The sequence below is a fragment of the Gobio gobio genome, assembly GCF_949357685.1.
Source record: "Gobio gobio genome assembly, chromosome: 15".
Lineage (NCBI taxonomy): Eukaryota > Metazoa > Chordata > Actinopteri > Cypriniformes > Gobionidae > Gobio > Gobio gobio.
The window spans coordinates 16,173,912-16,200,958 of NC_137108.1; the positions used below are offsets into that span (position 1 = coordinate 16,173,912).

The 27,047-nt window shown below is 37.6% G+C and overlaps 1 protein-coding gene across 5 annotated transcripts; it reads left to right on the top strand.

The window, feature by feature from the left end:
* The first annotated feature begins 40 nt into the window (after positions 1–40).
* On the top strand, positions 41–23,398 carry abhd5a (abhydrolase domain containing 5, lysophosphatidic acid acyltransferase a). Of its 5 annotated transcripts, none has more exons than XM_079837414.1 (9): positions 80–128; positions 494–574; positions 1,991–2,076; positions 10,781–10,845; positions 10,948–11,153; positions 16,662–16,816; positions 18,928–19,039; positions 19,163–19,349; positions 22,131–23,398. In XM_079837414.1, exons 1-9 carry the CDS (start codon positions 97–99, stop codon positions 22,218–22,220), a joined length of 1,014 nt encoding a protein of 337 aa, XP_079693540.1. In that variant the 5' UTR covers positions 80–96; the 3' UTR covers positions 22,221–23,398. The 5 variants fall into 5 exon arrangements, with proteins under 5 accessions (XP_079693537.1, XP_079693540.1, XP_079693538.1 ...); XM_079837413.1 differs by having other exon boundaries at positions 87–128; positions 476–574; XM_079837411.1 differs by having other exon boundaries at positions 41–128; positions 10,781–11,153.
* The last annotated feature ends 3,649 nt before the right edge of the window (positions 23,399–27,047 follow it).

The window sequence follows — 27,047 nt, forward strand, 5'->3', positions numbered from 1 at the left end:
AGTTTTTTGAACAACTGATTCAATGAAAGATTCGATTCTTAAGAACAAAATGTTCACAACTCTCTGTCTGACTGAACAGCACACTGTGTTGAAAACATGGCTGAGGAGACAGTGTTAGCGGACACGGGGTAAGTGACCCTCTAAACACACATTTGCATACAAAAAAAAAATGTAAATGTTGCGAATTATTTGTGCGTGGCTATTGTCGTTTTAGTTATATGTATTCGTTTTCGTTTGCACGCTGTAAGCGAACTGTTTGTGCACTGTTGACAGTTGACCTATGCTTGTTTTGTTTATGTAGGCTATTTTTGGTTAAGTTATTCAAATTCTTTCTTAATTCTTAATTGTCTGTCAATTCTTCTTTTAAACTCTTTAAATTAATGCAAAACTGATATCTAACTTAATTATTAATTGCCTGTATTCATTGTAATTACAGTAACGTTATGTCTTTGATTGACAGTCTTTTGATTGACAGCTCTTTCACATTCTCTAGACTGGCTCAGCGTGTACTGATGTTACTTGGTATTCGTAGTCTCTTCTACAGTGTTTTCTATTTCTTGGACAAGACAGTGAGGTAAAATGTGTCCAAATGCAAATCATAAACTAACTCTAAGTGCCACTAAGTTTTGGTCACATTACAGTGTTCATGTTATTACATAAGTACAGTGTAATCTAATGAGCAACATATAGGGCTACTAGATTTGAACCAATATCCTAAATCAAATTCCATTCTACCAAATCATTCCCTCCTGCTTATGGAAAACTATTTGATTGTGCAATGGGTATTCTTCTTCGTCTTGTTCATAGTGTTTTCGGTGGTACTTTGATCAAAATCCCTTTATATAAAGTCTTTGCTTTTATTCAACATGTTCTGAAAAACATTTTCAGTTTTGTACAAGTTGATTAAGTCTTTTGTCTCAAAATAATAGTTTCAGAAATTCTCATTAACTGTCTAATTCAGCAATATTTTAAAAATGATTCAATCAACAATTTGTTTATTTATTACTCACGAATCAGTCATTGCTCCTCTCATTGCTCTTGATGACCTCATGGTAAATTAGGGCAATTTCACAGTACATAACTACAGTCAGGTGCGGAAAATACTGATTGGTTTTGGTTTGGTTTCTATTTAATTTTGGGACGTTTGACCTATTGTAGCTTACTTAAATATGTGATTATTTTGTCAGAATATGCACAATTACATACAGTATACATATACAATATATCGATAACATAATGTGTAACACATGGACACTGTAATGTACAATTTTTTTACAATGTACAATGCTACTTTGATTCAGCAAAATTAGTTATATGAAGTCTTGTACTTGCTTGTGCCCTCTGAAAGCAGATTTGAAAGCCTTCATATTTCCTATATTAATGCTGTCAAATCGATTAATCATGATTTATATCACATTTCAAAATAAAAGTTTGTTTACATAATATGTGTGTGTGTACTGTCACTGTGTATAATTATTAGTATATATAAATACACACGCATGCATGTATATATTTAAGAAAAATGTATATATAAAATATTTATATTTATATACATTTTATGAAAACTGAAACTACTGTAAATGCATATATATGTCATGAATATGTGTGTATTCATGTAATAATTATACACAATACACACATTTTAACCTTTGTCAACTTCATATTTCCTGTATTTATATTGTTGTTGTTGTGATGAACAAACATTTTCAGCCATCTCATTTTAGTTTCTTTCTAACAATGTATCTACTCCGGATGTGAGCGGCGCCATGCGACACGACAAAAGACAATATAACCCATTATAATCAGTGATGGATGCGACGCGACAAATCCCCGACAGTAAACTGATGCCTTGTTCTATTTATGACATACTGACACGAACGACAAATGCTTTGCAACAGTCACTTTGTCACATCCAGCCAACAGTCACATCCGGTGTAGAGACTGTGTAAGTGAAATAAGAATGAGAAGCTCACATTTAATTTTACTGTAGGTCATGGCGGATTACCGACTGGCTGCCCTCCTGGTGCCCGACATCTCAGAGCCAACTGAAGGAGGCAGAGGAGAGGATGCTGACGTGTAAGTAACCGCCATCAAAATTCAGGCTGGTCTTTCAAAATTTTAACTCCAACAAGTTATATTATCAACATAATTGATGATGATCAATATATTCAGCAATTATTAGTTTGTAAACCCTTTGCAAAAAATCTGGAGTTTCTATTTACACCATAGACCGTAAAAAAATATGGACGACGTGACTTCATTCTCTTCTGCCGGAGGTCTGAATATGGCGCTGACATCTTGCGCTGATTTGGGACTGAGTCTGCGCAGTAGTGACCTTGGGACCGGAGTATGCGCAGTAGAGAGCAGGAAGTAGAGCCGCGATATCAAAAGCCCGCCCACACTCTCGCAGATGCAGAACAATTCATTATGTCGGTGTGAAATAAACCGTTATGAAAATGTATAAATTAAAGTTAAAGCTCCAATCTCCTCCCAAAAATCCCGAAAAAAGTCTGTTGGTGCCTCGGTGACGACTTCACTCAGAGAAGCCGTCAATCTCAGCTGTCAATCATGACCTCACACCCCAGTTTTTATAGCATCAAATAACTAACTAAAACCAAACTTATTTAAAGAACAAACACTTGAAATGAAATCAGCATGATTAAAAACTACCTAAAATGACAGAAACCAAATTTGGGAAAAAATTATATGAAGTGTAATTTGATTGTTTAGTTTGTCTCGCGTCCATTATCATACATGGAGGGCCGTGGGTTATGACCTATACTGGGACCAACCACCTGGGGACGATCGAGACGTTTTGGCTTCAGTTTTTAACACGAGTGCGGCAGGCTTGACTTACACCAAGTGCAAATAGCCCGCCTTGTTGGCAGAGGCTATTTACACTAGTTCCGCCCACCATTGTCTGGTTGAGTGAAACAGAACTGCTAAAGAAACCCATCTGATAACAGGTGCAGTGGTGTGGAGAATAAGGGGCATTTACAAAACACGGTTTTCAACTCTAACACGACAACAGCGTTTTGGGGGCCTGAAAACGCAAACTTCTGAAAACCGGTTTCAAAGTGCAAGTTTTTGAAAACTATACCGCTATCATCTCCATGTAAACTACGAAAATGCAAATTTGTGTGACATCATAGTCACACTCTTTACAAAGTGACATCATCAACTATTGGCCTGGCATGCATAGATTTTTTAGTCGTTTTCGCGGGTTCGCGGTTCCTCTATACGCAAAAAACGCAGCGGTCGTGATATGACGTCACGCTCTGCAGCGTCTTTTTTTATACACATGAATTCAACATATATACAAATAGTAATACACTTAAAATGTACAAATTCAGCCAAGAGGTCAAGCCGTGACATATCGATCTTCTACTGGTTACACGTCATCAGGTGATGCAAATTCGCAGCTCAGAGTTCACCAAGCTTGAGCTTTGGAACAGAGGAATGCAAAACTTTTCGCATGAGCTTGCATTTCCGGTCTGTCGCATTCGCATGCGTTTGAATGGAAGTCAATGGAACGAAAAGTGCAGTATGACGCCCTTAAGAGCTGCCATTTCTGTTACATATGCGGAACAGAACCACGCTACTCGTTTGAGCTGCACCGTTTATCAGTTCGGAGCAATAATAGACAGCGCAGCGCAAGCTCATAAGCTGCCTTTCCACTGCACATTGTCGCATTTCGCCCCCTAGCGGCAGTCGCACAGAACTTTGAAACTGGTCGTGAAGCTTTCACCATAGAGATTTACCATAGAGCACATTTAGGCCATGCCCAAACCGGTGGGGAAAACAATCAAATGCTCTCCATTGACTTTGTATTGCATGAAGCGGCCTCCTTGTCATTTCTGACTTATAACAAAAAACAGAACCATGTCTTAAAGCTGCTGTGAGAAAAAACACAGAAATACGTTTTTATAAGCTGTCGACCCAAAAAAATGAGTGTTTAAGGAGACAAAAGTGGATACTGGCAATAAGACGTGAAGCATCAGCAGGAAGAATGGGTACATTTTTGGATCCTAACACTCAGTTTGCCTATGTGTGCAGTAAACATTTTGTCACTTTTAAGTCAAATATCCAAATGTCTGTTTTATATATTTTATATATATATATTATATTTCCTGTCGCTGATTACGTTCCCCTCTAGTGGGTGTAGTTCTCAGTGTAATATAACATGTCACGCTTTGTTTCAATTGCCTGTATCCACTTTTGTGTCCTTAAACACTCGTTTTTTTGGGTCAACAGCTTATAAAAACTTCTGGGTTTTTGGTTATGGGTTTTGTTTAGCTTGTTTGCTGTACACTTTGTCATATATCAGCTTTTAGACATTGTTCTGTTTTTTGTTATAAGTCAGAAATGGCAAGGAGGCCGCTTCACACAATACACAGTCAATGGAGACGTTTGGATTGTCGCCGTCACCCCCCCCCCCCCCCCCCGGGTGGGCGTGGTTTACAGATTATGACGCGTGCCGCTCTGTCTCTATGGTAAAATGAATTATTTTTTAGTTTATTCTTAGCTAAAAACACTTAGTTCTTTCATAAATATATGTGCTCATTAATGTATATTTACTTCTTTCAAGTAATAAAGTATTCTCGTAAGTTTATAATATGCCATTGAAAATACATACGGGTAAGGGGTTCGAATGCGGGTCGCCATGTTGCCCCTCCATCTTGAAAGTACATCAGCCAAAGAGGGACATACCCGTGAATTCAAGCTTCGCCTTTCGCGTTTTAACACTCGATGGCACCGTGTCGAATGTGGACGAGGTCGAACTGGAAGCCGTGTTAATCTTGGACTAAATCGGCCACCGTAGGAGTTAAAACGAAATCGAAATTGAGAGAAAGAGAAACTAATATTCACTGGATGGTCGTATACCTTTTAACTGCTAGATGGGGGAAAATATCACACAGTGTAGCTTTAATGAATGTAATGCATGTATGAATATATCCACACGAAACAAATGGCCCTCAATACATCTAAAATAAAAACATAGTAGATGTTATAGAGCTAATCAACTTAAATATTGATATAATAATTATAAAATAATTATTTCTGCCATAATTATTAATAACCACAATTTTACTGAAATAGCGTTTACAGAATAACGTTAAAGTGTTATAATATTGATAATTCTAACTTCACGCTCATAGTTTGGATTAGAATACATCACATCCGGTCAGCCAGTTGCATACGGTCTAGCCAGAAATTCAAATATTTCAGCGCATCTGAAGTTCAAATCAGATCTGATTTGAGCTTCCAATGTATTTCATTCAAATCGGCGTGAGAATAATAATACTTTTTGTTTAACTTAATCAGAAACTCTTGATACATTTAAAAACTTTTTAAAATACATATTTATTGATAACTAATCAATTATTAATTTAATATTTATATTTTGAATGTGCTTTGTTCTATACGCATAGCTGTTTATTGTTTGCATACATTTATTTGTTCCACCATGGTGATTATTCTGCCCTCACATTGGCGTCTCTCTTCCCAAAGTTAGACAGATAGATCAACTCTTTCCAACACTAGGCTTGTGGGAGAATGCTGCTTTTTTCCACACCACGATGAATACGTTACAGAGTGAAACCAGTGTTGCCAACTATTTTCCAAGGAAGGTAGCTAAAGCCAGCCCAAAAAGTCGCTAAATGTCGCTAGATGACGTCATGCGTCAATTAGCATATTCGTGACGTCACCGCGTCGTCCTTGCCTAATGTGTTTTCTCTTAATCCGTGCTCACATACTGTATTTTAAATGAATACAATGCAGCCAACTGTCTAATAAATATGTTCTCATTTCCTATATCTTTTTTTCACACAGTAGAACGAGTAGGCTATGATATAGTGAATTAAAACATTTTTTTTAACAATCTGAGAGATGTCTGAAACTGGATGAACTAAAGCTCTGTGAGAGTGAGTAATATAAGTGATAAGCACAAGAGAAGAATGGAAATCATAACGGGTCAAACTAAATTCTTTAAATATAAAACAAAGGAAGCAGATAAGTGATTGGTCCGTGGCACCCGTGTGCTCATGTGTAGCTCATTCACGTCTGTCAGCTGCTGTGTGTGTTCAACGGCACGCGCTGTTCCTCTCAGCCACAGAGGTGTGACGGCAGGGAGAAAGCAAGACCTCGCGCTCGCAGAACAGCACTGGCGACTTTTGCAAAATAAAGTAGCTGACGTTTGTCCAAAAATTTGTCGCTAGTCGCTTTTTTGAAAATAAGTCGCCAAAGGGGTCTGAAAAATCGCTAAATATAGCGACAAAGTCGCTAAGTTGGCAACACTGAGTGAAACTATAGACTGTTTCATCGAACTCACGCGCATTGCCACGGTTACGCGCCAGGCCCGAAGTTAACTTCCGGTCTGTGTTTGTTTATCGGTCTGGCAAGGGCATAGTATGGCGCTCTACTCCGTAGAAACACATTTTTGACGTACTATTCTTGGATAACATGATATAAATATTGCCGATCAAGCAGAGAGAATATGACACCAGCGCAAAAACAGTGTGTGCGACTCACCAAAAAGCCTTAAAGGGTTAGTTCACCCAAAAATGAAAATTCAGTCATTAATTACTTACCCTCATGTCGTTCGACACCCGTAAGACCTCCGTTCATCTTCGGAACAGAAATGAAGATATTTTAGTTGAAATCTGATGGCTCTGAAAGGCCTCCATTGGCACAATGGCACGGTTCACTCTCAAGACCCTTAAAAGGTACTAAAGACGTCGTTACAAAGTCCATCTCACTACAGTGGTTCTAAAATAACTTTATGAATCGGCGAGAATAGTTTTTGTGCGCAAAAAAACCCTAAATAACGACTTACATAGTGATGACGATTTCAAAACAAGGCATCATGAAGCTTCGAAGCGTTATGAATCAGTGAGTCGAATCAGTGGTTTGAATCGCCAAATTTCAGCAGTTTGGCGGTTTGACACGCGATCCGAATCATGATTCGGCTCATTGATTCATAACGCTTCGAAGCTTCATGATGCCTTGTTTTGAAATCGTCATCAATATGTAAGTCGTTATTTAGGGTTTTTTTGCGCACAAAAACTATTCTCGCCTATTTATAAAGTTATTTTAGAACCACTGTTGTGAGATGGACTTTGTAACGACGTCTTTAGTACCTTTTAAGGGTCTTGAGAGTGAACAATGCCATTGTGCCAATGGAGGCCTTTCAGAGCCATCAGATTTCAACTAAAATATCTTCATTTCTGTTCCGAAGATGAACAGAGGTCTTACGGGTGTCGAACGACATGAGGGTAAGTAATTAATGACAGAATTTTCATTTTTGGGTGAACTAACCCTTTAAATGCTTCATAAATATCCAGTCATACGAGAGCAGCATCTAATGTAATTTAGACTGTATGTCTAATGTAATTTACTTGTTATTTATTTTGCAGAAATAATCTACTCTAGAGGTCATTTATTCTGTCTGCGTTTACACTTGGCATTAACATGCGAGCACCGTGATCATCAGTCAATCAGGACACGGCGAGTTTACATTTGTTCACATCAAGTGGTCGCCATCTGGATAACTGATCGGATTTATGTTTCCCGCAAAATATTTAAATGTGCCTTTATCACGGAGTGCAAAACAACTTTCGCTTTGTCCTCTATTAATGGCAGTGCCTTTAGAGCATGGGATTTTTTATGATGCATTCATATACAATCAATCTCACAAGTACTTTATCTACAAGTTAACTTTCCCAACATTAATCTTATGTTATGAAACAAAGAAGCATGTTATTCCGATGCATTGCATGATTGAATGCGAGCGCGCAAGCATTTATAGATAGGCTACTGTACAGAAAACGGTATTACACGGTCTTCAAAGGGTTAGTTCACCCAAACATTTTTATTCTGTCATTGTTACTCTCCCTCATGTCGTTCCAAACCTGTAAGACCTTCGTTCATCTTCGGAACACAACTTTAAGATATTTTTCTTCTTCTCTGCGGTCTTACGGGTTGGGGTCGACATGAGGGTGATTAATTAATGTATGAATTTACATTTTTGGGTGAACTAAGCCTTTAAGGGGGGCGTTTCCCCCGCTCTCTATTTCGCAGACAGAAATGGGAGATTATTTAAAATAAATATGCTGAAACAATAAAAACATGTAAATGAAGATAATGCTGCCCAATTATAATGAAAGATGATAGCGCATAAGAAAGATAACGCAGCCTTTGTTGTTGTTGATTCTTTGCGGACGTCTACCCGAAGTTAAGTTTGGGCCACAAAAGTAACGTTTGTTTATGTTGTTGCCGTTGAAACCGTCTATAGAAAGGAGATGTAAATAATTGAACTACTTAGTTATCTCCAACAACATTACACTAATATGAATTCATTGTTTATAATTCTTGAAATGTCTAAAATTCTACATTACACAGCTTTCTAAATAGTAAATTTAACAAATTGAATACAAATTAATCATAAAACTTACAGACAATGCTTTTTACAGAGGATCACAAGATGAATGGCTGCTTCAAGTTTCTTCTGTTGTGAACTAACTTTAACTGATGCAATTAACTGAATTCAACTGTCTTGGAATGTTACTATGGCAATCATTTTTAAAGAAAGCTATATGACTAGGTATTGGAATTGACCGTTCGCAAAGACCCGCCCCCTTTAGTTACTGTTGCTATGTCCGACAAGCCATGGCGCTCTCACACCACACACGTGTTCTCACGTAGAGAAAATACATCGCGGAGCAAAGAGGACACTGACAACACGCCAACAGACAGGCCTCAGTTAAAGCTGCTCGTGAACCGATCATATCTTCCTTCTAGTTCATTGATATTGATTGACTAAAATAAATGTTGTTTCAACCGCGGAATGATGTCAGTACACACCGTTTTTCCAAGTTCAAGTCCACCGGCGTTAATCTACTAACTCTCCTGACTGCTTTGTCGGACAAAACGGCAGATTCGGCTATGTGATTGGTCAGATCGCCTGTCAATCAAACTTGCGGGGAAGGGTGAATTAATAGCAAACATTAAATAGATGATCCAGAACAGTGATAGTTCGGAGGATAAAGGAAAATTCAAAAATCTTCAAGTTAAAGGATTAGTTCACATCAAAAATGAAAATTTCTTTTTTCTTCAGTCGAAAAGAAATTAAGTTTTTTGAGGTAAACATTCCAGGATATTTCTCTTTATAATGTATTTCAATTGCAACCAATAAAGAGAAATATCCTGGAAGGTCCAACTCAATGCCGTTTCAAAGGGCTCTGCACGATCCCAGCTGAGGTATAGGGTCTTATCTAGCGAAACCATCTGCCATTTTCAAGAAGAAAAAAAAAATGTATATACTTTTTAACCACGAATGCTCGATTTTTTTTTTTTCCTGAAAATTACAGATCGTTTCACTAGATAAGACCCTATTCCTCAGCTGGGATCGTGCAGAAAGTTCATCACGACTGCCACTAGTTGTGTGCAGTGGAAAGGTGGCTAAACACGAGTTCCTGTGAGAAAACGTTTGAATTCGCCACAGAATTAATAACATTGTTACTGCAAGATCTAGTGGAAAGTGTTCGGCACAGAATTGTCTTTTATAAACCATAGCTATCAGATCAAACAGCGCTGACGTGGAAACCACAGAAAAATATTGTGCCACGAACAAAGTTCAGGGGTTTCAGTCCACAAATCACCAACATTCACCATGGAATTAATGTAGTAACACCACATGGTATTGTGGCAGAAATGGTTAAATGTTTTTGTTTTTATTTACATTACTCATCTCCGGGTTTGTACAACCTTTTGAGAGTGAAATTCAAGCACTTTTCAATGGCTTATGGCTTACTCAGTGTCAATATGACCCAATGTCTATGACAGGGATTTAGATGGAAATCTAATTCAGACATCCAGTTATTTTCAAAGGGTTCACAAACATATTCTTGCCACTGTTTATTGATATGTCAATCTCATTGTCATCAATAATGTCATACAGTATACAGTAAACACTACCGCTATTGGGTCTTATATGCTCACCAAGGCTGCATTTATTTGATCAAAAATACAGCAAAAACAGTAATATAATTACAAAATATTATTATGAAATATTATTACAATTTAAAGTAACTGTTTTCTATTTTAATTTATTTTAAAATATAATGTATTCCTGTAATGACAATGCTGAATTTTCAGCAGCCATTACTCCAGTCTTCAGTGCCGATCCTTGATAAATCAATCTAATATGCTGATTTTCTGTTCAATAAACATTTAATCAATGTTGAAAGCAGTTGTGCTACAATAATATCTTTGTGGAAACGATAGATTTTCAGTATTCTTTGATGAATAGAAAGTTTAAAATAACAGCATTAATTTGACATAGAAACCGTTTGTAACATTATACAGTGTGGTTTTACTGCAATTTATCACTTTAATGCATCCCTGCTGATGAAAAGTATTAATAATCTTACTGAGCCTAGACTTTTTAACAGAGGTGTATATGTCGCGCGGCCGCTTGAATTGTGATCAGTGATCAGTCAAGCCACATAGAGCGTCAAAAAACGGCATTTATCATTTGAATTTCGTGATAAAATGGACTGAATACTTAATATGTACGTGTAGGAACTCGGATTGAAGTGTGTTCCGCGCTTAAAACAAACCGACTGTTAACTGTTAAAGATTGCACTCGGAAACCGTTCGGTACGAATACGTGTACCGTTATACCCCTAATATATATATATATATATATTAATGTAACCTTTGCAGATACATTTTCTGTGCCCTTTATAATAGAGAAACCTTTTCTTTTTATTTCTTTCAGACATCACAAGCAAGTTCTGCAGGCAGTTTGTCCACATTTCTGACAAAAACACACTGTGGACATTGGTATTTAAGGGGCCAGTGGAAAATAAAACCCCTCTGGTGCTGCTGCATGGATTTGGGAGTGGTGTGGGATTTTGGGCCTTGAATCTGGACTCTATCTCTCAGCAGAGGCCCATTTATGCCTTCGACCTGCTGGGCTTTGGCCAGAGCAGCAGACCTCACTTTAGCACGGATGCCCAGGAGGCTGAGCTCCAGTTTGTGGAGTCCATCGAACAGTGGAGGGAGAAACTTGGCCTGGAAAGTATGATAATGTTGGGCCATAACCTTGGAGGATATCTGGCTGCCTCCTACGCAATCACATACCCAACCAGGTTTGTAACTAAAAAAAGATTTAGTTAAGCTTTTGCGAAATGTATATATACACTATTAGGGATGGGATGGTATGAAAATGTCATATCATGATTGTAGTGACCAATTAGAAATATTATCACGATTTTGTTAAAATGAGATGAAAGTGTTCAAAAAGAACTGATGGACACACTGAAAACATTTCAACAAGCTTTATATTTGAAAATCAACAAACAACAAATAAAACAAGCAAGATTCTATTCTGTGGCATTTTTTTTCTTAAAATGACCGTCGCATTATAACAGCGCTCATCAATGTATCACAACGGACGCGCTCTCGTTTCATTCAAATGCAACTTGCCATCTTGCGTCGCTTTGATTGTATTGAAAATGAAATCAGAGGACTTAACTATTAATAGTCAAGTAGAGTCACCTTTATTTATAAAGCGCTTTTTACAATGCATATTGTTTCAAATCAGCTTCACAATGGTAACAAGAAAATAATGCAACAGAATTTAATAGAAAGTAATATAGTTAAATAGTTACTGTCCCCAACTGAGCAAGCCAAAAGCCAAAGGCAACAGGGGCGACGGTGGCAAGGAACCAAAACTCCCATCAGGTTACATAATGGAGAAAAAAACCTTGGGAGAAACCAGGCTCAGTCGGGGTGCCAGTTCTCCTCTGGCCAAACGAACAAACAGTGTATGATTATGATATTACTAGGGATGCACCGGTTGACCGGCCAAAAAACGGAACCGGCCGGTTTTTGCTTCTAGCGCGCGATCGGCAACTGGACGATTTTCTTTGTATTTTTCTGCCGATTTTTCCGGAAGTGCGCCCGCGTGCACATACGCGCCTATATTGCAATCATTCGCGAACACGAACATGTCACATGTCACTGTGTTACAAATGGAAACTGGAGAACTGAGGGAAGAGCCGAGATGCTGAAGGGAATGAAGAGCCGCTTTCCTGCGCAAGCTTAAGTTGCGCAAGCTTACCTCTCCGCCCTGCACAAGCGCAGATAGTGAGCGTTTGTTCAGCTCAGCTTCTCACGTGTTTGATCGGATGAGAACGAAACAGACTAACTGACAAAGCCGAAATACTTATTTTTGTAGCCTAAAGAAGAACATGCATGCACTTTTGAAATGAAATACTATCAGTTCTGTATAGGATGATAATTTTTATTTAACCTTAAAATTACATTGACTTAATTTGATTTAAAAAGCACCTGCTGTAGCATCTTAGTTTTTATCGTTGCACTAAACATTATTTGATTTAACATTTTGGAACAATGATATACTTTGGTTTTATTTAATTTCACTGGTAAAGACTTTTTTTCTTTACACTGAATTTAAAAACAAATGCTGATTTAAGTAACATCTTTGTTTGGATTGCAGAATATGCAGTTGTTGCCTTTAATTTCACCTTTCAGCCTTTTAATTTCCAATTCAATGTCCCGTTAATTTCAGATTGCAGACTTGTTTTCATTAGCCAAAAGCCAATTTAGCCTGTTAAATACTAAATAAACATCTTGTTCATGAATACTTTCGTTCTTTTATGGTGTAAAAAATAAATAAATCAGAAATCGGTATTGGAATCGGCCAGTTTTATTGAAAAAAATCGGTATCGGAATCGGCCATGTAAAATCATGATCGGTGCATCACTAGATAATACTACTATATATTGTTGAGATCATCTTGTCTGGACGATTGTTTTGTACGCTGTACAAAATAGATTTATAAACAGGTAAGATTTAAAACATTAATCTCAATTCAATATGTCTCCGTAATTATTTATGTGGTAAAAAAAATCTGTAATAAGTGTACAATGATTATACATTATTATCCCTTAAATGTCACCCTTAATACTCTTGTTTGAACTGGTTTGTTTATCTTTGGCTCATTGCCACTTTGCTGCAAACTTTTCTTTGCGGAAGCTTCACGTTAATTTCAGAATGAGATAAATATTTCAACTCGAAACTTGTGTCCAATTATTTCCCAAATGTAGCTTTTGTAATGAGGTCAAAGTTAATCATGAAACCGGTAATCGTCCCATCCCTATATTCTATATTGCCAAAAGTATTGGGACACTGTTCCAAATCATTGAATTCAGGTGTTCCAATCACTTCCATGGCCAAAGGTGTATAAAATTAAGCACCGTGCAGACTGGTTCTACAAACATTTGTGAAAGAATGGGTCGCTCTCTAGAGCTCAGTGAATTCAAGCGTGGTACCGTGATATGTTGCCACCTGTGCAATAAGTCCATTCATGAAATTTCCTCACTACTAAATATTCCACGGTCAACTGTTAGTGGTATTATAACAAAGTGGAAGCAATTGGGAACAACAGTCACATAAAATCACAGAGCAGGGTCAGCACATGCTGAGGAGGACAGTGTGCAGAAGTCGCCAACTTTCTGCAGTCAAGAGCTACAGACCTCCAAACTTTGTGTTTCCTTCAGATTAGCTCAAGAACTATCCATAGAGAGCTTCATGGAATGGGTTTCCATGGCCGAGCAGCTGCATCCAAGCCTTACATCACCAAGTTCAAAGTGTTGGATGCAGGGGTGCAAAGCAGGGGTTGGGCTTGGCCCCTTAGTTCCAATGAAAGGAACTCTTAATGCTTCAGCATACCAAGATATTTTGGACAATTGCATGCTCCCAACTTTGTGGGAACAGTTTGGGGATGGCCCTTTCCTGTTCCAACATGTCTGCACACTAGTGCACAAAGCAAGGTCCATAAAGACATGGATGAGTGAGTTTGGTGTGGAGGAATTGACAGGCCTGCACAGAGTCCCGACCTCAACCCGATAGAACACCTTTCAGATGAATTAGAGTAGAGACTGTGAGCAGGTCTTCTTGTCCAACATCAGTGCCTGACCTCACAAATGCGCTTCTAGAAGAATGGTCAAAAATTCACATACAAAATTCAAAACACATTCTTAAACCTTGAGGAAAGCCTTCCCAGAAGAGTTGAAGCTGTTATAGCTGCAAAGGGTGGGCCTACTCCATATTAAACCCTTCGGATTAAGAATGGGATGTCATTAAAGTTCATGTGCATGTAAAGACAGGTGTCCTAAAACTTTTGGCAATATAGTGTACATTATGATCCTTAAATTGAGTGAGGTATTAAATACTGTGTGAGCATGTAAATATCTACATTAGAGCAGTCTCTTTGATTGATGTACAAATGTCAGAATTTGAGAATTGTCTGACTTGCAGTTCATAAATTTTAATTTGAAATTCAACACAGACACAACAGAGAATTACATTAGTTTTAAGACAAAACATAACATATTACATCACTAATTTTGACTAATACTGCCTATTTATTCCCTTAAAAGTAGAATACATTTATCTCATCTAACTTGAATGCTTATTACTTAATTTCAGTACTGCTAAAACAAATAACACAGCATCGAAGCAAATTTTTATTTTATAAAATAAATATTGACATATTATGTAAATTAGAGCATGTTTCCTCCATGGTCCATAACGATTATTATTATTATCTAATGTTTCTTTTAAGACCCCATGTGATGTCAATGAGATAATATATTTCTGCATAATTCATACAGGAAAATGAATTGCATTATTGAAAACTAAACATACATTTCTTTGATTATAATTTGCTATTCTGTATCCTGTGTCTTTTATTTCAAATTTAAATCTGATTTCAAATCAGTCCCTTCACTTATGTGTCCTGTTGTGTTGTAACTGTGGACTCTGGATACAGAACACTGTTTTTCACATCCTTCCTGTTTCTCCATTTCCCTCGACCTTTATGCCTGTCAGCAGTTTGACCACAGAATTTGATTCTAAACTATTTTTGTTGGCATCCGATTTCAACAGCATTAGAGTTGCTGCATTTTCCCTGAGTATAGTTTCGCTTCTATCCTGCCCACAAATATTTTGTTTTTATTTACAGGGAGTGCAGAATTATTAGGCACGTTGATTTTCTGATCATATTTTTTTTCCAGGCACATTTGACCAATTCCAAACCACAGTAATCCTAATAACTACTATTGATTTAGTATTTAATAATGTATAAGTGATATATAATTGTTCATGAAGGCTGGAAATGAAAATCACCTTATATTCAGGTGTGCAGAATTATTAGGCATGTTTTCTTTTACAGATAAATTGAGCCAAAAAAGAGATTTAACTCAGACTGAAAAGTCAAAAAGTATTAAATGCCCATGAGAAGGATGCAATACTAATGCAATACTAGACATTGCAGTTAAGGCATGACCATTGGACAGTGAAATGCTCGTTGGGTCAGCAGGATCTGACAAAAACAGGTGGTGAAGTAAAGACACCTGTTAACTGCAAAAGAATTAAGAATTAAGGTGAAACCATCAGGAACCCTTTAGTCTCCAGCGCCACCATTTTCCAAAGCTGCAACCTACCTGGAGTCTCCAGAAGTGCAAGGTGTCAGGATCTCAGAGACTTCAGTTAGGTAAAGAATCCTAAACAAGCTGACAAGTGTTGTAAAATACATGAAGAAGGTTTTTTTTATTGGCTTTATGGACAGATAGGTTGAGAGTGACTCTTGAAGGACCCTTGAAGAATTCATCTTCCAGAATCTGGCAGTACGTTTTGGGAGTTCATTTTAGTCCATCCTGAAGTCCGTTTTGCAGAGATGGACTAAAAATGAACTCCCAAAATGTACTGCCAGATTCTGGAAGATGAATTCTTCAAACAGTGGTACTAGAGGATGTGGTGCTGGTCCTTCAAGAGTCACTCTCAACCTATCTGTCCATAAAGCCTATAAAAAAACCTTCTTCATGTATTTTACAACACTTCAGCTTGTGATTCTTATCTAGTGGGGGTCATTTTTTAGGATTCTTTACCTAACTGAAGTCTCTGAGATCCTGACACCTTGCACTTCTGGAGACTCCAGGTAGGTTGCAGCTTTGGAAAATGGTGGCGCTGGAGACTAAAGGGTTCCTGATGGTTTCACCCTTAATTCTTCACCTTAATTCTTAATTCTTTTGCAGTTAACAGGTGTCTTTTCTTCACCACCTGTTTTTGTCAGATCCTGCTGACCCAACGAGCATTTCACTGTCCAATGGTCATGCCTTAACTGCAATGTCTAGTATTGCATTAGTATTGTATCCTTCTCATGGGCATTTAATACTTTTTGACTTTTCAGTCTGAGTTAAATTTCTTTTTTGGCTCAATTTATCTGTAAAAGAAAACATGCCTAATAATTCTGCACACCTGAATATAAGGTGATTTTCCTTTCCAGCCTTCATGAACAATTATATATCACTTATACATTATTAAATACTAAATCAATAGTAGTTATTAGGATTACTGTGGTTTGGAATTGGTCAAATGTGCCTGGAAAAAAAATATGATCAGAAAATCAACGTGCCTAATAATTCTGCACTCCCTGTAATTTAAATGTTCTGTCTCTGGGTATCAGGATGCACAGATTACTTAAAAAAAATAAATTTGTTCAGTGTAACTAGGTGATTCAATTGAAAGCTCTATTCTACTCTATATGCTACTCTTTACCCACTGTCCAGAGTAAAGCACTTAATTCTGGTGGAACCATGGGGTTTTCCAGAGCGCCCTGACCCAGGAGACCAAGACAGGCCCATTCCTGTGTGGATCAAAGCTATAGGGGCAATGCTGAGCCCATTCAACCCCCTCGCTGGTCTCAGATTGGCTGGACCTTTAGGTAAGGATTTACTCTAATCTGAGTGTGCAAATCAAACGTAATAAAAGTATTAATGAGAGAAAGAGAAATGACAGCTTAAGGCTTAAGATGTGCTTGAATATCTTAAATGATGTGGAACACCATTTGATAAAGATTGTCATTAATGAAACTCAGGGACAGATTTAGCCAAGACGTCGCACTTGCAATTTCTCTGAAATGATTCACTCAGTAATTGGAGCATGTCTCTTATCATACGTAATACTTGTCTCATATCGCATACCTGAATCACATTGCCTTCTGTGTATATGCTGCAGTAAAATTGTTTTGCAAGAACAAATTGGCTTTGGCAAATATCCTAGAATTATCAAGGATCGGAAAATTTGTGTTTTGAATTTCATAGTTTAATATTAATCATGATGTTCCAATCATATTTTGCCAAGCTAGCTTTTTAATATCTCATCTGGGATATTATTTCATATCTCTTTCTCTTTTTTCGATAATGTTTGTTCTTGTATATGGATTTCAGATCCAAAAATGATGTGTCATTTAGTATAAAAGTACCCAGTTTTTTAGGAGTGGCAAAAACTCATACCCAGAAACCCCCTGACTCAGGATAGTTCTAGCATTATACACAAGCCCAGATGGAATCTTCTGACTTTTTCACATTTTATGGGCTGATTTCTTAAGGAATTCTACAGAATTCTATATATTAACATAGTGGAAAGTGTTCAATGGAGCTGGGAGTACTATACTATTATTAATAGCTGAACGATACCAAAAAATCTAATTAGCCAGAATATTTCATAAACACAATAGCGATGTGCAGTGGTGGCTGGTGTTTTTTTTTTTTTTTTTATAGAGGAAGCACACTAAAGCCTTTGAACATGTGAAATTTCTTCGGACACTGCAACGGTCGTGAGCGTCTTTTTGTAAACATGAATTCAACATATAACAAATAGTAATTCATTCAAAATGTAAAAAAATATACACTATCTACTCGACTTGACTGCAAAAATATCATTCTTTTAATTCAGCCAAGAGGTCACACTGTGACATATGGATCTTCTACTGGTCACATTGATGCGAATTTGCAGGTCAGAGTTCACCAAACTTGAACTTTGGAACACAGCGTAATGCGAAACCTTTGTACGTAATGTGAGACCGCCCCGTTAATCTGATGATTCCGGATGACTTTTTTTATTTACTGCCTGACATTACAAATGACATTACACATACTCAGCAAGACAATATAAATATAATTTCACTCTCTTATCATAAAATACATCCTACAGTACTGTTCTGTCTGGCACCTTCTGCTATTTAATGAAAATTATTGCTGTATGTCAAGTTTAGACGTGGGTCGTCCCAATTTTAATTTATAGCTTTTGCTCGAATGGTAGCTTGGTACATTTTTGGCAAATATTTAATATTTCTATCATTCATAATTAGGTAGTTGTCTAGATTATCAGCGGGAGCAAGTCAAACTAATATCACATGTTTTCTACAATGATTGGTTGATATGCCAAGAGAGGCTAGCCACCTCTGTGATGCTGAGAAAGACAAATACTCACTGGTGAATGGCTAATTTTCTTTTACCAATGAAGGCAAAAGTCTGGATATGGATTGTGCCTCCCCCTCCCCTGCTCTGTCTCATCAGATTTGCCTTTAGCACTGAACGGTTGTAATCACATCGGCAGATGTTCATGGGGAAAAGCAGCAGAAAAGCAAACAATTGGTAGCTCTAAATTTGAGTTATATTTTACGGTTACAATGGTGAAATTACAAACAAGAAATACACATTCTGAAGACATAACAACACAACGAGTTTTATTAACATTAAGTTATTCTTCCACTTTTCCTCCCCTATGAGCCGCCACTGGTTATGTGTGTAGAACTTTGTGTGAGTGTAAACATTCCAAATCATTTGAAATCAGCAGAGCTTTCTGTCGAGTTCTGTAGGATTGTGAAGGGGACTGGACATTAGTCACTGACAATGGGAACATGTGACACATGAACTAAAGAATTAATGATAAGATGAACATTTTATGGGTGATCCATCATTTTTGGATAGATCGATTTCAGGTGAATTTTCACTTGAGTTTTTTCAGATGTGTGTTTGCATTTCCCTGTAGGTCCCACTCTTGTGCAGACTCTGAGACCAGACTTCAAAAAGAAATTTGCAGCTATGTTTAATGACAACAGAGTCACAGAATACATCTACCATCTTAATGTCCAAAGTCCAAGGTAACAAACCTCTCCCTTATGCTTTTGTTGTGAATGGCCTTGATATATGTCTGAATGTTGAAATTCTCATAACGGTCTGCTGTTTGTTTGTTTTTTTTTTTTATTATTATGATGATATTTTAGCGGTGAAACAGCCTTTAAAAGCATGACCATTCCGTATGGCTGGGCAAAGAGGCCCATGCTGCAAAGAATTGGCCTGATTCACAGCGACATCCCCATTACGGTGATCTATGGCTCACGCTCCAGTATAGATGGCCACTCCGGCAATTCAATCAAAGAAATGAGGCCAAACTCCCATGTAGAGATCATTGTGAGTTCTCCATTCACTGCTCAGCACACACTGCCACTCATAGAGACTTTTCTTGATCTTTTTAGATATCAGCTTGCTGTACTATGAAAACATACTGCAATTTGCAACATCACACAGATGAATGCATTTGAACTCATGGTTGCCCACATTTACACGTCAGCAATGTCTATTGAGCATTCAGAAACTTGGCCCACCTAGTCACAGTGAGGTAATGAGAGAGCCCGACTGTGCTGTTCCTGTCTGTATGTAGCACCTACTACTCTGCATATCCTTTTGAAGGATCCCAGTGTTCCAAATGAGTGACTTGTTGATAGGGGCTATTTACACTAACTCCGCCCACTGACATCTGGTTGGGCCAGACAAAATTACAGACGATGTTTCATTGTCAACAGCAGCAATAGCGTAGGGGTAAGGTGCGTGGCAGAAGGTTTTGATGCAAATCCACCCGACCTAACTCGCTCTACTCCCTTTTCCCATCACATATCAGATCGGAAAATTGAGAATATATTCGAAAAGTGGAAATAAAGTGTCTAACATGTGTTTAATAATAAAGTGTTTAGGGATAGGGGTAGGGGTAGGGGTAGGTGTAGGGAGGTTTTAATGTCCCAATAAGGTGACATCCATTTAATAATTTTAATAAATATAATGATTTACTCTGTGTTATTGCATACCATATAATGCACAGTATAAGTATAAGTATAAATAGCATCTAACTACTATTTACACTTATTGCAAAGAAAATGCTATTTTTACATAGTGTAAATAGAATCTATTGCTATTTAAACTTCCCTTATCATTTCAATCTTAATATGCCCTTTTACAGTCTTAATTTTGTTTTTGAGGTCTATTAGAATAGATTTTCTTGCTTGGATGTTGGAACAAAAACCTTGTTTTTCACACATTTTACATTGTTGCAGCAGCTCTTTTCTCAGTCTGCCAGTTATGCTTTCTGTGAAGCCTCTCCTTCCTAAAAGTGTAGTGTGTTCTGATTGGTCAACTGCTTCAAGTGTGTTTCATAAATGTCATTTCCTTAACCGCGTTATTTCAAAATCTCTTGGGCATGGCGACAACACACAACTAACTCAACAAGGCCTTGCCCCCTTTATTTGCGAATGCCTTGGCGGTAATTATTTAAATGAGAAATATTGTGACATTTACTTTCCCGAAGAAAACTTAAAGGGTTAGTTTGCCGAAAAATGAAAATTAGACCATGATTTACTCACCCTCAAGTCATCCTAGGTGTATATGACATCCTTCTTTCAGACGAATAAAATCAGAGTTATATTAAAAATGTCCTGGCTCTTCAAAGCTTTATAATGGCAGTGAATGGTTGTGTCGGGTTTGAAGTCCATAAAAGTGCATCTATTCATCATATAACTGCTCCACATGGCTCCGGGGGGTTAATAAAGGCCTTCTGAAGCGAAGTGGCGCGTTTGTGTAGGAAAAATATTCATATTTAAAATTTTATAGACTAAAATGCATAGTTTCCGGCAGTCAATGGTACGCGAGACGACTTTAAGAGTATCCCCCAACGCGATATACAGGAGCATCACAAGCTTTGACGCCTCTTGCGGATAGGGCTGGGCAACAAACTCAAGCCCCTCTTCTCTTATATCGAAAGGCCTTATTAACCCCCTGGAGCCATGTGGAGCAGTTATATGATGGATAGATGCACTATTATTGACTTCGAAAATGACACAACAATTCACTGCAATTATAAAGCTTTGAAGAGCCAGGACATTTTTAAAATAACTCACATTTTATTCGTCAAAAAGATCATATAATTGTCATATACACCTAGGATGACTTGGGGGGTGAGTAAATCAGGGGCTAATTTTCATTTTTGGGTGAACTAACCTTTTAAGACTACAATTGAGGCATTACAGCGAGTTTAGAAACAGCACGTAATGATTTGGAGAATGTCTTCTTTTGGTATTGGACTTCGTGCTTTATAACTTTGCAGACCTTTTTAATGCTCAAACAGGAAATTTGAAAATGTAAACCAGCATAATAGGTCCTCTTTAACAGTTTGTGTAGCACATTGCTTTGTGATTCGTTAATAATGCATGTAGGATTTTCAAAGAGGCTATTATTGAAGGATGGGGCAGTTAAATACTATTTTTGTACGAACACCACAGCACATCTCAACCGGTATGCAAAGGGGATGATTCTTAAAGGCAACTTGACAGTATGACTATTTTTAGGACAAAAAAAGTATTATAAGTGGACCTTAGAAAAAAAATTATGAATGATATGACCCCTTTGGGCATGATGATGGGCAAGGTATCCATTATGGGATTTCACAGACATTTGGAGATTTGTCTGGATGAAATAACTTCCACAAATAACGTCTTACTTCCAGTGGGAGTGCTTTCGCATGAATTCTAATAGATTAAAATGTTGAGAGCAAGCAGTCTTGAAAAAGAACAATTTGTAATTGCGTGAATTGGCAGGCAGTCGAAAAACAAAAGTCTTTGTACAACAAATGTGCTTGTGTTCCAGACAGACTCCTCTCACCACTACAAAAACTGAGCTAATTATTCTAGTTCTGCAATGCCATTGTGTAATCTCCGAGTTATTAGGAATGTTCGTTTTACACAAAGAGCCAAGTGAAAATATTGCAACATTTTCTATCACAATCTGTGGCACTGGTTCAAAATAAACACCTACATTATATTATGGCACTTCTGATACACACTGATTGTTTTCTTGGTATTCTTAGTCAATGTCTGTCTTCTTTTAACTAATGTTGAACTTCTTATTGGCATGCATTTGTTTTAGGCCATACGAGGTGCAGGACACTATGTGTATGCTGACCAGCCAGATGATTTCAACCAGAAGATACTTCATGTCTGTGAAACAATAAACTGAAGAGTGATGATGAAGGTACTTTTCTTCTGGAACTATCCAAACATGGCTTCCTGCAAAGCTGTGTTTCTCCACATGTACATGCTCTCATGCATGTCAGCAAATTGGGACCGGAGAGTTTGGAAGTCACCTGGTTTGAAAACCAGATGTTTGATTTGCACCACTACTGAACCCCCCCCCCAAACAATATGTTTCCATGTCACATAATTATGATGATATAATGATGTGAAAAATGAAAAAAAAGTGAATCGATATCATTTTGTGGTACATAAAAGAAATGTGAATTTTAGCTTTAATTAATCTAAACCATAGGCATGTAACTGAGAGCTATTAGGCACTTTAATTAACTTACATTTCCAAATATGCGTAACCCTACGGTTTTCATTTGAAAAAAAAAGAACAATACCTTTTTCTTTTTTTGTGTGTTCATAAACTTTCATGAACCTTTATCAGAATCTGAGACAGCAGTGATTGTGTTTGAAAGCTTTTGAAGCCTTTTGTTGTTTTCTACCTCATGAAACCTTAAAAGTTTCTTTGCTCGGATCAGAAGGGAGACCGGTGGATCAACAGAAAGCATGTATATCCTCTGGTCATGCAGTTCACATGTAGCGCCTCACTTATTTTAACCTGTTATAAGAAGTTTTTCATGCAAAATTGCCACAAAATCTTTTTAAGTGCCTCAATTGGCAAAATATGTGCACATTTTGTCATATCCTCAATCATTTAAAATCCATCTTGCCCTCATCTTCACCTGTAGGCTTGTGTTTTCACAAAATGTATGTAGGTTTTACTGAGCCCCAGGTATCTTAAAGATGCTGTGAGTGATTTCTGGAAAACACTGTTGATATTTGAAGTCACCGAAACAAACACGCCCCTACCAAAAATAATTAAACCCCTATCTTGATGCCTCCGCCCCCACATTCACATACATGCTATGCAACGACTATGGCGGAATTTGCTGTGCCTGCTGCACGAGGGTATAATGTCATCAATAAGTGAAAGCAATTTTTGTTACTATGATAATTCAGGTCAATGTCTAATTATTATTTAGCTCATCTACTCTCTTCCATCCCAAAAACAAACAAACAACATTTTCATGAATAGCTCATATAGTCCAAGTAACTAATATATTACAAATCTGACCAGATTAAGAGATTACAGCGCTCACTAAAAGGGAATCCAAAAGAAAATTATGAGCATGTTATCTCACTAGTCAGACACACTTTGGGAGCCAATGCTTGAAACGGGTGGTGGAGGAGGTTTAGACATTCCAGGCTTATAATAATAATGCAAATGAACAAACAAGCAAAGATGACACACGAGTATGCGAATGTTGATTATAGCATTATATTTAGATATATGGCATTATATTTAGATTGTGTCATGAAAGGTTGCGGTGATGAGCATTGTAGCCGTACACAGACATGTTGAGCGCATGAATGCAGCGATCTCGTCATTGCAACTTGATTTCTGCACACTAACGAATGCTTTCCTCATAACTAACAGTGCAAACACAATGTAAATAAAAGATTTGTTGATTATTACAGGAGTTTTGGCGAGAGTCCAGTGCTCAGTCACTGATAAACTTGCGCTGTTTGATTGACAGCTACAGCAATTGCAAAGGGAATGTTTTTAATTAAATTATTAATATAATTTAAATAACTTAAATTAAGTTTAAATAATCATTTTCATCCTACTAAGAGAAACGATGTGAAGTTGACCGTTTATCGTCACTGGTTTGATTCACTGACACATCAAAGAACATCTGACTGTAAATTAATCATTAAATATAAGAAATCACTGGTCTAAGATCAGGCATTAGAATTAACACGGTTACTTACATGTTGTCGCATTACTGTCGAGTCCATATCATAAAAATCTGTTTGCAAAGCCTGCGCCGAAAATTGCGACTGATTTTAGAATCCACAGTGAACCGAATTCAAATAAATAATGCTCAACTGAGACATTCACATTGATGAAAAAAAAGCACATTCCTTGCATTAGGATCCTTTCGAAGGTAAAATTATTTGTAGTCCATCCTGTATTGCTTTATTCTCTCCTCGTCATCTCACTAACACACCAGTGGGCAGGGCCAAAGTTGCAATGATGAAGCTAGGCGTTGATTTTCTTCTGCAGAGGCAGTCTTATGCTGCGTTCACACCAAACGTGAATAGAGCGTTCGCGTCTACCGCGTCTAGTTGGACGCTTGAACATTTTGAATCCATTCCGTATGAATCCGTATAATTCGAGCGTTTGAAGCGAAATAGACGCGCGTTCAAGGTGCTCCAGGAGAAATATGTCATAAAACACCACTCTGCCATTCATTTTCATTAAAAAAAACATATTAACCACACAAATGTGGTCCAGGCAACTCCTACATTATCTTCACTGCATGTATATTTAAATATCCTAAAAAAAATGATGTTATGAAACTTCTCTTTGCCCTCAGTCAAAACGATTTGGCAGATAACAAATTATAGATTCATGACACCAAAGATCGCCTGTTGGATCTACACAAGACGAACCACTACAGGACATCAGAGCCAGTGGCAAACGTCAGAAGGACTAGCCGAGGAAAGGCTACCCTCGCCGGGGTTAATGAGCGCTGAGTGCCCGGTGATCGCCTGGATCTCACAACTCCAAAAACGCAAGATAATTATTTTTTTTAAATAGGCGCTCTCTTTATAAATAAACCGCAGATTTGAGCTTTAAACAACTACATTCTCACCTGAAAAAGTCTTAAAAATACATTTTGTGACACAATAGTAGTATTTTTAAATTATGTGGGGTTTCTCATCACGTCACTTTACCATGTGACAGCAGCAAGCAGGCTCCTGATTGGTTAATGCGGCGCGAATTGACGCCAAAGTTAAAATTTTTCAACCCGGGCGTCAGACGCGAATTCGCTTCAAACGCGTGAATGCACAAAAAGAATGAGGCGGAATCGCGCCGCAGGACCTCCAGACGCACGTCAACGTGCCTTTCCATTGACTTAACATTGAAATCACTCGCTCCTGACGCTCTATTCGCGTTTTGTGTGAACGCAGCATTAGGCACATTCCACAACAAGTCGTTCTCTGGGCTTGGTTACAATAAAAGCTGTTTTTGGACTAACAAGAAAGTTTTCATTTCTGAAACTTACAGGATATTCTTATAGTTTGATGACCTCTCATATGTCAAAAGCTCAAGGAAAATTTGATTTCTCAGTTCATGGCCCCTTTAAGCAAAACGATCATAACCCTTCTCTTTAAAGTTATATTCCCCTGGCCTTTTTCCTCTTTTGTATTTTCTCTGCCGTCTCCCTCGTTCTGCTAATGTCTGTCTTGTGCACTGAGCTCTCGCTCCTCCCCCATCATAAATGGATACGCCCCTCACTGCTGATTGGCTACAAATGTGTTTTGGTGCTCGGTCTGATCCACTTTTCAACAGCGTTTTTCAAAAATCTCTTACTGCATCTTTAAGTCTTCAGGCAGGGCAACGTCAATATTTTGTAAAAGCATTCAGTGCTAAATAGGCATTTGTGTGTGTGTGTGTGTAAGGAACCATTATTTTAGTATCATTATTATTTTCATTACAATTGAGGCTGTCACAAACATTTTGTAAATAACATAAAATTTTATATTTTTCCAGGTTTGACAAATCTATTTTTCATGTGTCAACTCAGATGTCTAAAGTTAATTTTAATAATAATAAACTTTTATGAGTCTGAATACAGGTGCCGTCTGTCCTAAAGCCCATTTACAGTAAAACACCCTCGTCACATGACTCACTGTGGCCAGACCGTTTTCTGGAAACCGTTATGACACAGCAGATGGAATACACTCTCCTGATCATTTATATTATACATTAAATGTCTTTTTACCTCACTCGTGGCATTGATAAATAGTATTTTTTGCACATTTGTAACCTAACTTTTTGTATAACAGACTCTGCTTTTGCATAAATATTTCCTATACTGTCACTACTGATTCAACATGTTCTTAGTGAGACGATACATGGCCGCCATTCTGAAGGTCTGCACAAAATGTCTGTTCATATCCACAAGAGGGCACAATATAACACTGCAGGGATGTTACCGCCCTGCACCACCCCCACCAACACACACGCACGCACACACACTCAGTATAGAGTCCATGCAGTTAAAATCACACACACTTACTGACACTGACTATAGAGTCAATGCAGTTAAGCATCAAGGGCAATGTTAAGCCATTATAACATCCGCTACATCAATAATATGACCCTCCAGCTCAACCCACAGGAAGCACTTTACAACTCCACTTCCTGTGCATGTGGTAACACTGAATGAGCAAGAGTGCTTTACTGAATTAAAGTAAAAAGCACATTTTAGCCCTGTACGTGCTTGATAATTTTGTAGTGCATGGAGTGTTAGGTGCCAGATTCTCAAATTGTGCATCACAAATATTTGCTGATAATGGATGTTCAGGGAAACCTATGTTCCAAACATAATGGAACAGACCATGTGTGTTAGTCTGGTCGAAGACAACAACACAAGTGCATGCAATATTATGTATTGTGTAATATTATTACTTTTACAGTAGAACGGTTCTTTTTTCTTTTTTTTTAATGGTAATTATTCCTGTAATGGCAAAGCTGAATTTTACTTCAGTCACATGATCCTTCAGAAATCATTCTAATGTAGTGATTTGATGCTCAAGAAATATTTCTTATGATGATTAGCATAAATGTTGTGCTGCTTAATATTTTTGTGGGAATTATGATACTTTTTGTAGACTAGAAAAAATGTGAAATAAAAAAATGTGAAACATCTGTACTGTCACTTTTGATCAATTTATTGTGTCTTTGCTG